This window comes from Pongo pygmaeus, chromosome 5 (genome assembly GCF_028885625.2).
Source record: "Pongo pygmaeus isolate AG05252 chromosome 5, NHGRI_mPonPyg2-v2.0_pri, whole genome shotgun sequence".
Classification (NCBI taxonomy): domain Eukaryota; kingdom Metazoa; phylum Chordata; class Mammalia; order Primates; family Hominidae; genus Pongo; species Pongo pygmaeus.
Genome location: NC_072378.2, coordinates 42,551,300 through 42,564,710, shown reverse-complemented (window position 1 = coordinate 42,564,710; position 13,411 = coordinate 42,551,300). Strand labels below are relative to the sequence as shown.

The window sequence follows — 13,411 nt, the reverse complement described above, 5'->3', positions numbered from 1 at the left end:
AGGATCCCAGACTGGCACCCCGACTCTTTCTTCACTCTGCGTCTCTGCTTACCTCTCAGTTTCTTCCCCTTCTACCTCTTCAGAGTCTATCGGGGCCAGCTTGGCCACTTTGTTGACAAGTCTAAGGGAAGGGGTGAGGCTGGAGGAGTTTAGGCTGGAGGTCAGAACTTCCCGGGGAATCTCCCATTTTTTTTTTTTTTTTGTAAGACAGTCTTACTCTGTCCCCCATGCTGGAGTGCAGTGGCGCGATCTCAGCTCACTGCAACCTCCGCCTCCCGGGTTCAAGCGATTCTCCTGCCTCAGCCTCCTGAATAGCTGGGATTACAGGTGCCCACCACCATGCCCAGATCATTTTTTGTATTTTTAGTAGAGACAGGATTTCACCATGCTGGCCAGGCTGGTCTCAAACTCCTGACCTTGTGATCCACCCACCTCAGCCTCCCAAAGTGCTGGGATTACAGTCATGAGCAACCGCACCCGGCCGCCTGGGGAATCTTCTAATAGTCTTAGGGCAGCTTAGCTGGCCTGGACCCACCTCCCTTGCCACCTGCCCCCTGCACTGACCGATCATGTTCAGTCACCCAGGAGATGATGGAGAGGCTGATCAGGCCTCCTGGAAAGGGAGGAAGAGGGCCCTAGTTGGAGAGATCCATCAGCAGAAGCCAGGGAGGAGACACAGACCCTTGCTCCCTGACACTCCTCAGGGCCAGCATGGGGCAGGAGTTTAGCTGGGAGGAGGCGGAGGCAGCTGGCGAGATAGATGTGGCGGAGCTCCAGGAGTGGTACAAGAAGTTCGTGATGGAGTGCCCCAGCGGCACACTCTTTATGCATGAGTTTAAGCGCTTCTTCAAGGTCACAGACGATGAGGAGGCCTCCCAGTATGTAGAGGGCATGTTCCGAGCCTTCGACAAGAATGGGGTAAGGCACCCTGAAGGGAAGGATCGGTGGCCAGTCCACCTGGCGCCTTCCTCCACGAGTGTCCTCAGGGAGAGCTCCCATTTCCCTATTCCTCGGCTCTTTCTCTGCTCTTCTTTCCACTCCATCTCTCTTTACCTTTTCTGTCTCACTCACCAAACCCTTCTGTCTCTTCTCTTCCTTTTGTCCCTTTCCATCTTCTCTGTCTCTCCTTCCCTCCCTCCATCTCTTAGCTGTCGGCTGATGCTCCCTGTGTCCTCTTCTTGAGAGCTGAAGGACGACTGGCAGACAGTCCAGGTCCTCTCTTTGTGTATTTTTGACCAAGACTCTGCAGCCCAATGACTGGGTTTTCGCATCTGCCAGAGCCCCTGTCACTCTAAACACTAGGAGCAAAAGAGATGTTCCAAATGAGACAAGGTATCTTAGCATGGGCTATGAGCTCCCTCTTGTTGGGTTTCTTCAAACTGAGACTGGTCAGATCCTCCCTGTCAAGAATGCTGGAGGAGGCTCCTGCATGTATTGGGAGACTGGGTGGATGACTGCAAAAGCCCCTTTCAGCTCTTCAAGTCTTGGAAGGTTTCATTAAATCATTCAGACTAGAGTTTCTCTAAGCCCACAATGTCACTAGCAGCTAAGAAGATAACACATCTTGTAAATGCGCCAGGGGATTGAATTTTAAATTTCAATTCAGTCAAAAACCCCTTGATTATTTAAGGTTATCCAGTTCAGTGCCCTGGCAATCCTGCAAACTACTGGATTTGCCTCAAATACTAATTTAATCTGAAGAAAGCATCAGTTCTCCACTCCTCAGTGCGTGGAGGACTTAGCTTTCTAAACTGAATCACTGGGAATGCCACTTCAGGTCTCATCCTGTCGCTGGTACCAGTCAGTGCATATCCCCACAGTGCCTGTCCCGGGACAGGAGGGTGAGGTCAGCATCTTCAATTCAACAGAACCTTCTCAGAGATGAACCCCATCGACCACCCCACAGGGCACAGAGCCAGTTTCGGACTTCTCAGCACTTCTCCTCTCTTAGGTCTCCTCTGAGTCAGCAGCAACCCTGGGTGGGAGGGGCAGACTTTTGTTATTCCAAATTAAATGATGAGAAAGCTGGGCAAAAGGGAATGAATCGATTTGCCCAAGGTCTTAAGTGCTCCTGCCTAGAAGGCAGGTTTTTTAAAGAGAGAATATGACTTTTTAAAATAATTGATGATTTTTTTAAAATGTCATAAGAAAAGTAAACAAATATATCAGGTCATAAATAATAAGACTCATTTAAGTCCATCAATCTTCCCCAGATTCATCTAAAAATCAATACAATCATGATTCAAGATCCAAAAGGGCTGATGAAGCCCCTAGGCATATAGTTGTACTCCTTATACCTCATCTCTTCTTATAAATCAGCATATCATGTTCATCAATGTTTTTTCCTTTTTGAATAACTTTTTAATTTTGTTATGATTCTAAATTTACAGAAGAGTTATAAGAATGATACAAGTAACTCCCATGTGCAATTTATCCAAATTTCGTGTTATTTACATTTTATATCATTTACTTTATCATTCTACCTCTGTATACATACATATGTATAATGTATTCTATAAGTATATATACATATACATGATACATAATTTATACATATACATAATATATACATATACTTTTTTTTAAGAGAAAGCTATAGATATCATGCCCGTTTATCCCTAAGTATCACAGTGTGTATTTTCTTTTTCTTTTTTGTTTTCGAGACAGGGTCTCGCTCTGTCACCCAGTGGCATGATTTCAGCTCTTTGCAGCCTCTGATTTCCCAGGCTCAAGGGATCCTCCCACCTCAACCTCTCAAGTAGCTGGGATTACAGGTGTGCACCACCATGCCTGTTAATTTTTGTATTATTTATTTATTTATGTTGGTAGAGATGGAGTCTCACCATGTTGCCCAGGCTGGAGTGCAGTGGCACAATCTCAGGTCACTGCAATCTCCACCTCCTGAGTTCAAGCAATTCTCATGACTCATCCTCCCGAGTAGCTAGGATTACAGGTGTGCACCCCCATGCCTGGCTAATTTTTGTATTTTTAGTAGAAACGGGGTTTCACCATGTTGACCAGGCTGGTGTCGAACTCCTGACCTGAAGTGATCCGCCCATCTCGGCCTCCCAGAGTGCTGGAATTACAGGCATGAGCCACTGCACCCGGCCAGCTTTCTTTCTTTTTTCCTTTTTCTTTTCTTTTCTTTTCTCTTTTTTTGGGGGGTGGGGGTGGGGGGGATGGAGTCTGGCTCTGTTGCCCTGGCTGTAGTGCAGTGGTGTGATCTTGTCTCACTGCAACCTCCACCTCCCAGGTTCAAGCGATTCTCCTGCCTCAGCCTCCCCAGTAGCTGGGACTATAGGCGAGCACCACCACGCCCAGCTAATTTTTGTATTTTTAGTAGAGACAGGGTTTCACCATGTTGGCCATGATTGTCTCCATCTCTTGACTTCATGATCCGCCCGCCTCGGTCTCCCAAAGTGTTGAGATTACAGGCATGAGCCACCATGCCTGGCCTTCCTTTTTCTTTTCTTTTTTTTTTTTTTTTTTGTATGATCATACATTGCATTTACTTGTATCTCCTTAACCTTCTTTAACTTGGAACCTTTAATCTCCGCTTTTCTTTTTTATTTGACTGTGACATTTTTGAAGACTGCAGCTGAATTATGTTGTGGGACACCCCACAACTGGCATTTGTCTAAATTGGTAGAATTGCCACTGATGTAATGTTGTGTCCTCGGTGCATCATACTATCGGGTACAAGACGTCAGTTTGTCCCATCACTGGCGTAGTTAACTTTGATCACTTGGTTAAGGTGGTATCTGCCATGTTTCAACATTGTAAAGTTACTATTTTTTTCTTTGTAATTAATAAGCAACATGTAAGGATATATCTTGAGACTAAGTAAATATCCTATTGTTCAGTCAAATTTTCTACTGTCTTTGGCATCTGTTGATAATTTTCTAACGCCATCACCCCTTCTCTATTTATTAGTTGGCATTCCACTATAAGGAAGAGCCTCCCTAGAAAGTGTTTTTCAGTTCCTGTCTCAGGGACTGAGCCTTCTTTCCCACTTAGTCTTTGTCTCCAAACCTACACCTGACTCCATTCCCCCTTATATCAAGGAGTGTCATTTCGGAACAATCGGTCTGAGATTTCTAAAGCAAATCAAATCAAAAGAGTTTATAGATCTGGTTCACACGTGAAAATCTGAGGTGATGGAAACCGGTTTGGTGGAGACGAAGAGGTAGGAACACCTCGTCTCTGCCACTCTCCTTTGCAACTCTGGTGGTTGCTCTATGACCGCCTGGAATGGAAGAAAGGAGAGGGTGAAGATCAAATGTCATTTAGGATTCTTATATAACACGCATTGAAGTTAGGGCTGGTGCACAAATATGGCCAATTCAAAGAGAAACAGGGCAGATAATCCCACAGAGCCGGTGACACGCCCATCCTATTCCTGAGTAGACGGAGCCATTTCCATCACTCTCAGGCCTCTGTGGGTAATTGGAGCTGACAAGGTCCCATGCATAGCAGATGAGATTAGTCCCAGCTGGACGTTTCCCAGAAATGGTCCTGGGGTTTCCAGTAACCTCTCAGATGAGATCACTTGTCTAGAGATCACTCTGGAATATGTCTCATATAAGGCAAGGAGTCATGGAAACTGAATCATGTTGAGAGAGGATGTTGTAGGAACAGAAGCTTCTGGACAAAGAATGAGGAAGACTCTGGAGATCTAGAGAGTGGGGATTTGTGAGTGGTTTCAGGTTTTGTTTTTGTTTTTCTTTTCTTGGCACCCCCAAGCACTAGACTCATTTGCTGGACAGAAATAGATCTTAAGTGGAGACTGCAAGTTTTTCCGACTTGATGCACTGGAGGAGATGCATGCCTGGAAAAGTTCTGCCACTTGCTGGCTGGGTGGCCTGGGAACCTCTGGGTCTCAGGCTCCTCATCCATAAAATGGGGATAATAACTCATTCTCATTAAATAAGAAACACAAGATTGATTTGTGGTAATAAGCTTAATAAATAACAACTACTCTAGAAAATAACCTTTTAAAGAACTGACAACCACTGCTAAGTGTCTACCCTAAAAAAAAATACCAGAGATGTAAGAAAAGATATACGTGCAAAAAAAAAGTTCATTGTGTAATGGAAAATATTAGAAATATGTTCAACAAAGGGAATGTTCAGTACCCCCTCCCCACCAAAAAAAAATGGAAGTTGACATTTTAAATAATTTTTAAAGACATAAGAAAATGTTACATGAAAATGAAGGAAACAAAATTATAAATATAATCTGACCTCAATTAGGTAACTATATGATGAGGAGTATGGAGACCATATATTTATAGGAATTATATAAAAGATATGAATAGAACACTTCAGGTACTCAGGTAAGCTCGTTTTGTTTTCTTAGTTTTTCCTTAGGCTTCTTGCTGTTTCCCTCGTTTTCTGCCATTTTCTCCTGTTGCTCAAACTTTGTTCACCCAGGCACCCCTTGATCTGGGGCTGGGGCTCCTGAGTGGCCTGACCCAGTGGGACAGAAGTGCTCTCTCTGGGCCATCAGTGTCATTTCTGATAACAAAGTCATGTGAATGACAGGCACTCCTGGGGGATCTGATGGCTCAGATTTTTGATTTGGAGAATGGAGTTCCCAACCCTGGAATAAGTGAGCACCTGTAAGTGAGACACTAGCACAGCTAACCTACTGCAGCCACCAACAGCGGCGGCGGCAGCAGCCTGTCACCCCAAACACATCTGGAGAAGAAAGCAAGAATATATCCTCTTTCTTATTTACTGTTTTAGAAATCATTATTGCTGCCGCATTTCTGTTACAAGAAGGTTCTGTTGCTTCCTGGTGAGAGTCACCTTAGAAGTAGACTGTGCCTCTCCCCCTTACTCTGCCCAATTAGCACCTGAGCTCTGCGTTCTCCCAGCCTTCCTGGATGGGCTGGAGGCACAGGCCTGTTGTTCAGTGTAATGTCCACAGGGACCTAGAAGTGGGTAGGGCTGGAGCCACTCCTGTCCACCTCTCTCTCTGACTTGGGGTGAATGAGAATGCAGAGGAAAATTTCAACATGGGCTCTGCTTTCTAACTCCTTCAAAACTGTCTTAGTCCCAAATTCAGATCAAGCCCATCATTGACTCATTAATTCATGAATATCTATTGGCTTCCAACTCTGGCCATAAGTGGCACTGTGCTAGGCATGGAGGAGAAACCCAAGCAATGTCAACCCCTCTCTTTTCCCCAGGAGCATATAACATGGTTGGAGAACAAGACAAATCTAGGAAACAGTTAAGTGACAATGCCAGAGAAAGTCCCAAGCTGTGTAGAATAGACCGTAGATGCTGTGGATGTTAGAATGAGGAGGGAGAGAGCACTATGGCTGAAGAGGTCAGAGGCTGAAGGCTTCCTGGAGGAGGGGACCCTTGAGCTCAGCCTTGAAGGATGGGTAAGCTTGGGTGATCATAGAAAATGAGAAGAGAGAATGTTCTCTAGGCTGGGTGTGGTGGCTCATGCCTGTAATCCAAACACTTTGGGAGGCCAAGAAGGGAGGATCACTTGAGCCCAAGAGTTTGAGACCAGCCTGGGTAACTTAGTGAGACCCTGTTTCTAAAAATAAATAGACAGATGATAGATAGTCAGATAGATAGATGATAGATAGATAGATAGATAGATAGATAGATAGATATGGGTAGATAGATGATGATAGATAGATAGATAGATAGATGATAGATAGACAGATAGATAGAATGTTCTCTACCCCAAGGGTGGAGAAAGGCTTGAGCAAAGATGCAGAGGCCACATGGATTAAAAGGAGGAGGAGAAGCCCTGTGTTTGCAGGGATGAATGGCCTATGCTCTGGGGAGTGGGCTGTGCCCTCAGCAGCATCCACATCTAATGCAGGACAACACCATCGACTTCCTGGAGTATGTGGCAGCTCTGAATCTCGTGCTGAGGGGCACCCTGGAGCACAAGCTGAAGTGGACCTTCAAGATCTATGATAAGGACGGCAATGGCTGCATCGACCGCCTGGAGCTACTCAACATTGTGGAGGTTAGTGTCTCTGCCCATGGGCCAGCAACCTGGGCACTTGAGCACTGCTGGAGCTCTGAGGGTTGGCCACAAGTGGCCAGCGGGGACTGAAGAAGAGGCCTTGAAATCATTCTGAGTGTGTTTCCTGTGTTCTTATTGTGAGTGTGTAATTTCTAGTGGAATTAAGCTAGAAATCAATCAAAAAAAGATTATTAGAAAATCCCCATCTGTTTGGAAATTAGGCAGTAGACTTCCACATACTCCGTGGATCACACACACCCACACACACACACACACACACGACAAGTATCTTAAATTGAAAAATAATGCAAGGATCACATACTACAACTTGTGGAATGCAGCTAAAGCTGAACCTGCAGAAAAATTTATAGATTTAAAATGTGCATATTAGAAAATAAGACTTAAAATGCATATATTTTGGAAATAGAGGCTGGGTGCAGTGGCTCATTCCTGTAATCCCAGCACTTTGGGAGGCTGAGGTGGGAGGATTGCTTGAGCCCAGGTGTTCAAGAACAACCTGGAAAACAAAGCGAGACCCCATCTCTACAAAAAAATTAAAAATTAGCCAGGCTTGGAGGTACATGCCGGTAGTCCTAGCTACTTGGGAGACTGAGGTGGGAGGATTGCTTGAGCCAGGAGTTGGAGGCTGCAGTAAGCTATGATCATGCCACTGCGTTCCAGCTGGGGCAACAAAGTAAGACCCTGTCTCAAAAAAAAAAAAAAAAGAAAGAAAAGAAAAGATATCTTAGGAAATAATTAGAAAATGCATACTATATTAGAAAATAAGACTTTATATATTAGAAAATCAATGATCTAAGAAGCCATCTCAGGAAATTAGAAAAAAGGAAGAGTAAATTAAGGCCAGGCGCAGGGACTGACACATGTAACCCCAGCACTTTGGGAGGCTGAGGTGAGTGGATCACTTGAGCCCAGGAGTTCAAGACCAGCCTGGGCAACATAGTAAGACCCCATCTCTACAAAAAATACAAAAAAATTCGCTGGGCATGGTGATATGCACCTGTGGTCCCATCTACTCCAAAGGCTGAGGTGGAAGGATTGCCTGAGCCTGGAAGGTTGAGGCTGCAATGAGCTGTGATTGTGCCACTGCACTCCACCCTGAGCAACAGAGTGAAACCCTGTCTAAAAAAAAAAAAAAAAAAGTAAAATAAACCCTTGGCCGGGCACGGTGGCTCACGTCTGTAATCCCAGCACTTTGGGAGGCTGAGGCGGGAAGATCACGAGGTCAGGAGATCGAGACCATTCTGGCTAACACGGTGAAACCCTGTCTCTACTAAAAATACAAAAAATTAGCTGGGTGTGGTGGCGGGCACCTATGGTCCCAGCTACTTGGAAGGCTGAGGCAGGAGAATTGCCTGAACCCGGGAGGCGGAGCTTGCAGTGAGCTGAGATCGCGCCACTGCACTCCAGCCTGGTGACAGAGCAAGACTCCGTCTCAAAAAAGTAAAATAAAATAAATCGAAAGATAGTAGAAGAAAGAAAATAAACAGCAGAAATCAATAAAATAGAAAACACAAATGCATGAGAAAAAGTCAAGAATATCAGAAGTTATTTCTTTTAAAAGACTAACAATCATTCTCTATTAGCAAGAATGATTAAGGAAGAAAAGAAGTGCCTAGTACATCCCAGACTCTGGCGTGTTCCCTGGGTTAGCCAGACCCGCGCTATGAGCCAGGCATCGTTAGCCCTATTTCACAGAGCAAGAAGCTGCTGAGATTCTGTAATCGGCCCAAATTAGTCTACCTAGGAAGTGCTGGGGCTGGATTTAACCCCTCAGTCTCCCAAGACACGTCGATGAGGCCTGTTTTGTCCTGGGCACTGGGCTGAGCAGTGAGGCCATAGAGGTGCGTAAGACACAGCTTCTGTCCTCAGGGAATGCCAGCCTGGGAGCTAAGGGGAACCATCATATGTGTCCATCTCTTCCGCATTTATATGGTGCTTTCTTTCTTTCTTTCTTTTTTTTTTTTTTGAGACAGAGTCTCACTTTGTTGCCCAAGCTGGAGTTCAGTGGCGCAATCTCGGCTCACTGCAACTTCTACCTCCCAGGTTCAAGCGATTTTCCTGCCTCAGCCTCCTGAGTAGCTGGGATTACAGGCGCCCGCCACCTTGCCCAGCTAATTTTTGTATTTTTAGTAGAGACAGGATTTCACCATGTTGGCCAGGCTGGTCTTGAACTCCTGACCTCAAATGATCCACCCACCTCGGCCTCCCAAAGTGCTGGGGTTACAGGCATGAGCCACAGCTCCCAGACTACATGATGCTTTCACAAACGTAGTCTCACTGGGAGAGGAAACAGGGCAAAGAAGAAACCTGGGTTTTTCCTTCCAGTCCATGAGGAGGGAACATGTGTATCCCCATCATTCTGTTTTACACATATACAGGCACACATATATAGATACACTGAATTTTCTTCTCTGCATCTCTATTTCTTCCTGTGTAGAATGCGATTTAGACTGTCATGGTGACTTAAACCTCCCTCATTAGAGGTTTTGGATTTGGGCTTTGCAGCTCACAGTGGAAAGGCAAATGGTGTTGGGGTCAGGTGGGGTGTGAGGCCAGGAACTCAGCTGGAATTAGGCCAGTGGGATTCTGAGAGCACCGCCTTAGGACAGGTCAGTTTTGATCTGGATCTGGATTATGTGATCCTAAGATGCACAGCCTGGGAAGCCAGCACTGGGGAAGTGGTGCTGAGGGATGTGGGTCACTGGGGTGAGGGTGGAGCTTTCAGGGTCTCCCGTCAATGCAGCTGAGTTTTCTTGGGCAGGGAATTTACCAGCTGAAGAAAGCCTGCCGGCGAGAGCTACAAACTGAGCAAGGCCAGCTGCTCACGCCCGAGGAGGTCGTGGACAGGATCTTCCTCCTGGTGGATGAGAATGGAGATGGTAAGAGGGGCAGAGATGGGGGGGAGTGCTGTCCACTCTGCATCATCGCCACTTTCTGGCTGCAAGTCCTTGGGCAAGGCCCTCCACCTTCCAACCCTGGGGTCCTCATCTGTGAGAAGGCTGTGGAGAAGATGACATGCACTAACAAGGGGACTCATGAGCACGTGTTTGTAGGAGTGACTAAAAGTCCTACAGGAGTTGCTGATGGAGGCCAGGCACGCAGAATAGAAAGAATAGGAACTTTGGAGTCAGGCAGGGAGTGACATATTGAGCCTCTCATCCTGGTCTCAATTTCCTCATCTGGAAAATGGGGATAATAATAGTGGTTGAGAGGAATGAATAGGATAATGTGTTTAAGAGCAGGCATAGGGTAGACCTCCATTCAGGCTGCTTGGGCTGTCCTCCCTGTAGCCCAATGCCCAGCCCCAGGGCTGTGTGGGGAGAGAGCTGGCTTGGAATACACACACGAGCCCTCCAGATCTCTCAGCTCCACCCAGCTTTTCCATGGTACCATGCGCAAAAGTAAAACTTCAATTCATCAGCAAAGAAAGCCCCTTAAAGGTGGCAGGAGACTCCTGGAGATTCAGACACCTGACAAGCCGCAAGCTTGGGGTCTGAGACTGCAGGATAGTTGTCATAAGATGTGTAGGCGCATCCTGGGAGCGAGGTCTGTCCTCCTACCCCCAGACCCAGGTCTCCCCTTCTTCTGCGTGACCACCTCTCTCCCCCCTTGCTCAGGCCAGCTGTCTCTGAACGAGTTTGTTGAAGGTGCCCGTCGGGACAAGTGGGTGATGAAGATGCTACAGATGGACATGAATCCCAGCAGCTGGCTCGCTCAGCAGAGACGGAAAAGTGCCATGTTCTGAGGAGTCTGGGGCCCCTCCACGACTCCAGGCTCACCCAGGTTTCCAGGGTAGTAGAAGGGTCCCTGGCTCAGCCTGCTCATGCCCACTCTTCCCCTGGTGTGGACTTCCTGGCACCCCTTGTGCAGGGCTGAGTGGGGATGGGGAAGGGCTGCTGGGTTTGAAGTGGCCAACAGGGCATAGTCCATTTTGGAGGATTCCCTGGGATGGTGAAGGAAATTCGGTTACTTTTCCTGTTCAGCCGCTCCTGGGAGGACTATGCCTTGGCTGGGTGGTCGTGGGGCTCCCACAGTTTCTAGGTGTTCTCAGTTGGAAGCAAGAGCCAACTGAGGGGTGAGGGTCCCACAGACCAAATCAGAAATGAGAACACAAAGACTGGTAGGAGGCAGGGGTGGGAGGGTGTTGAGACTGAAGAAAAGGCAGGAGTTGCCGGGCGCCGTGGCTCACGCCTGTAATCCCAGCACTTTGGGAGGCCCAGGCGGGCGGATCACGGGGTCAGGAGATCGAGACCATCCTGCCTAACACAGTGAAACCCCATCTCTACTAAAAATACAAAAAATTAGCCGGGCAAGGTGGCGGGCGCCTGTAGTCCCAGCTACTCGGGAGGCTGAGGCAGGAGAATGGCGTGAACCCAAGGGGGCCGAGCCTGCAGTGAGCCAAGATCGCGCCACTGCACTCCAGCCTGGGCGACAGCGAGACTCCATCTCAAAAAAAAAAGAAAAGAAAAAGAAAAAGAAAAAGAAAAAGGCAGGAGTTTGGGGGGCAGGGGGCAGCAATAATTCTATAACTTCCAGGATGCTGAGGGGCGTTCATGGGGAAGACCCTGGCCTCCTCCTCCCCAAGGCATCCTCATCAGTGGTGTCAACAGGAAAAATGGTAGCAAATACGCTTCAGGCTGTGGTCTTTCTGCCTTTGAAAGGGTCGGCTCTACTTAAAGGGGCTGTTTCAGCTCTGCCTGGGTGCTGCTCCGGGACCCCTGCTGCCAACCCACCACTCCCACAACAATCCTCCCTTTCCATCCACATCCCCCAGTATGGACCTTCCACAACTCCCAGCCATAAGCTGAATGTTTCTCTTTAAAGGATGGAGAAAACTTCTGTCTGTCTCTGGCAAGAATTGGGGGACTGTTGACTGGGGTTCTGGGCTGGGCTTTGCTTCTAACTGCTGCGTGACCCAAGACAGCCACTTCTCCTCCCTAACCTCGGTTATGTCTCGGTGGCACAGTGAGCAGGTCGGACTAGGCAAACAGTTTTGGATTATTGTGTTTTTAGATGTGGAATTATTTTTTGTTATATAAACTCTTATGTGTAACCCCAATATAGAAACTAGATTAAAAGGGAGTCTCTCTGGTTGAAAGGGGAGCTGAGGCACCTCTGGAACAGGAGGCACCTCTGAAAAAAGCAAACTGAAAACCAGTGCCCTGGGTCACTGTTACTCCTATAAGACAGTTTAAAGTGAGACCTGGAAAAACATTTGCTTTACCTTGAATAGATAGGTTTTTATGTTGGTGTATAAGAAATAAAACTAACCTATTAAACCTGAGACTTTATAGGTGTGTTATTTCATATGATATTCATATAAAATTTCCCTTAGACATCAATTTTAGGTAAAAAATAATTGATTAGAAAAATATTGGCCGGGCGCAGCAGCTCACACCTGCAATCCCAGGACTTTGGGAGGCCGAGGTGGGTGGATTGCCTAAGGTCAGGAGTTCAAGACCAGCCTGACCAACATGGTGAAACCCCGTCTCTACTAAAAATACAAAAAAAAAAAAAAAAAAATTAGCTGGGTGCGGTGGCAGGCGCCTGTAATCCCAGCTCCTCTGGAGGCAGAGGCAGGAAAATCACTTGAACCTGGGAGCTGGAGGTTGCAGTGAGCCGAAATCGCGCCATTGCACTCCAACCTGGGTAACAAGTATGAAATTTCATCAAAAAAAGAGAAAGAAGGAGAGAAAGAGAAGAAAGAGAGAGAGAGGAAGGAAGGAAGGAAGGAAGCCAGGAGGCCAGGTGCGGTGGCTCACGCCTATAATCCCAGCACTTTGGGAGGACAAGGCAGGCGGATCACCTGAGGTTGGGAGTTTGAGACCAGCCTGACCAGCTTGGTGAAATCCCGTCTCTACTAAAGCTACAAAATGAGCCGGGTGTGGTGGCAGGCGCCTATAATCCCAGCTACTCGGGAGGCTGAGGCAGGAGAATCGCTTGAACCCGGGAGGCAGAGGTAGCAGTGAGCCAAGATCGTGCCATTGCACTCCAGCTTGGGCAACAAGAGTGAAACTCCATCTCCAAAAAAAAAAAACAACAAAAAAAAAACACCTATATATATACACACATCCAGGTGGAACACAGATATGCCCCAAATCATAAAGAAGGTATGTGAATGACATCGAGGGATGTCCTAATTACATGCAGACACCTTCCCAACTCTGACTTTCAGGATTTCCCGACAGGCAGCCAGCCAAAGGAGCAGAAATGTCAACTCCCTTTTTCTTCCTGGCTGCGCACAGCACCAACCTCTACCTTCCCTCCATGTCTGTCACTCAGTCCCTGGCTGACTTCCTTGTCTGGGGAGGTCCAAGTGATGGACAGGACATGAGCAAAATGCACCCCCTCATCCACCCAGTGGGGCACTCTCTGACTTGGTATTTTACTT

At 47.1% G+C, this 13,411-nt stretch overlaps 1 protein-coding gene across 2 annotated transcripts; it reads left to right on the top strand.

Annotated features, from left to right (window-relative positions):
* Window positions 1–204: 204 nt before the first annotated feature.
* Window positions 205–12,304, top strand: GUCA1B (guanylate cyclase activator 1B). Of its 2 annotated transcripts, none has more exons than XM_054493377.2 (4): window positions 205–918; window positions 6,850–6,999; window positions 9,782–9,899; window positions 10,638–11,437. In XM_054493377.2, the coding sequence occupies exons 1-4, from the start codon at window positions 712–714 to the stop codon at window positions 10,763–10,765; spliced, it is 603 nt and encodes a 200-aa protein (XP_054349352.1). In that variant the 5' UTR covers window positions 205–711; the 3' UTR covers window positions 10,766–11,437. The 2 variants fall into 2 exon arrangements, with proteins under 2 accessions (XP_054349352.1, XP_063523055.1); XM_063666985.1 differs by lacking the exon at window positions 205–918 and adding an exon at window positions 5,798–6,394 and having other exon boundaries at window positions 10,638–12,304.
* Window positions 12,305–13,411: the final 1,107 nt, after the last annotated feature.

Bases quoted from the DNA above. Each gene is read 5' to 3' on its own strand.
- GUCA1B (XM_054493377.2), top strand. From the start codon at position 712: ATGGGGCAGGAGTTTAGCTGGGAGGAGGCGGAGGCAGCTGGCGAGATA. The intron at 919-6,849 runs GTAAGGCACCCT...CATCTAATGCAG, and splicing joins GAGCCTTCGACAAGAATGGG to GACAACACCATCGACTTCCT. The intron at 7,000-9,781 runs GTTAGTGTCTCT...TTTCTTGGGCAG, and splicing joins AGCTACTCAACATTGTGGAG to GGAATTTACCAGCTGAAGAA.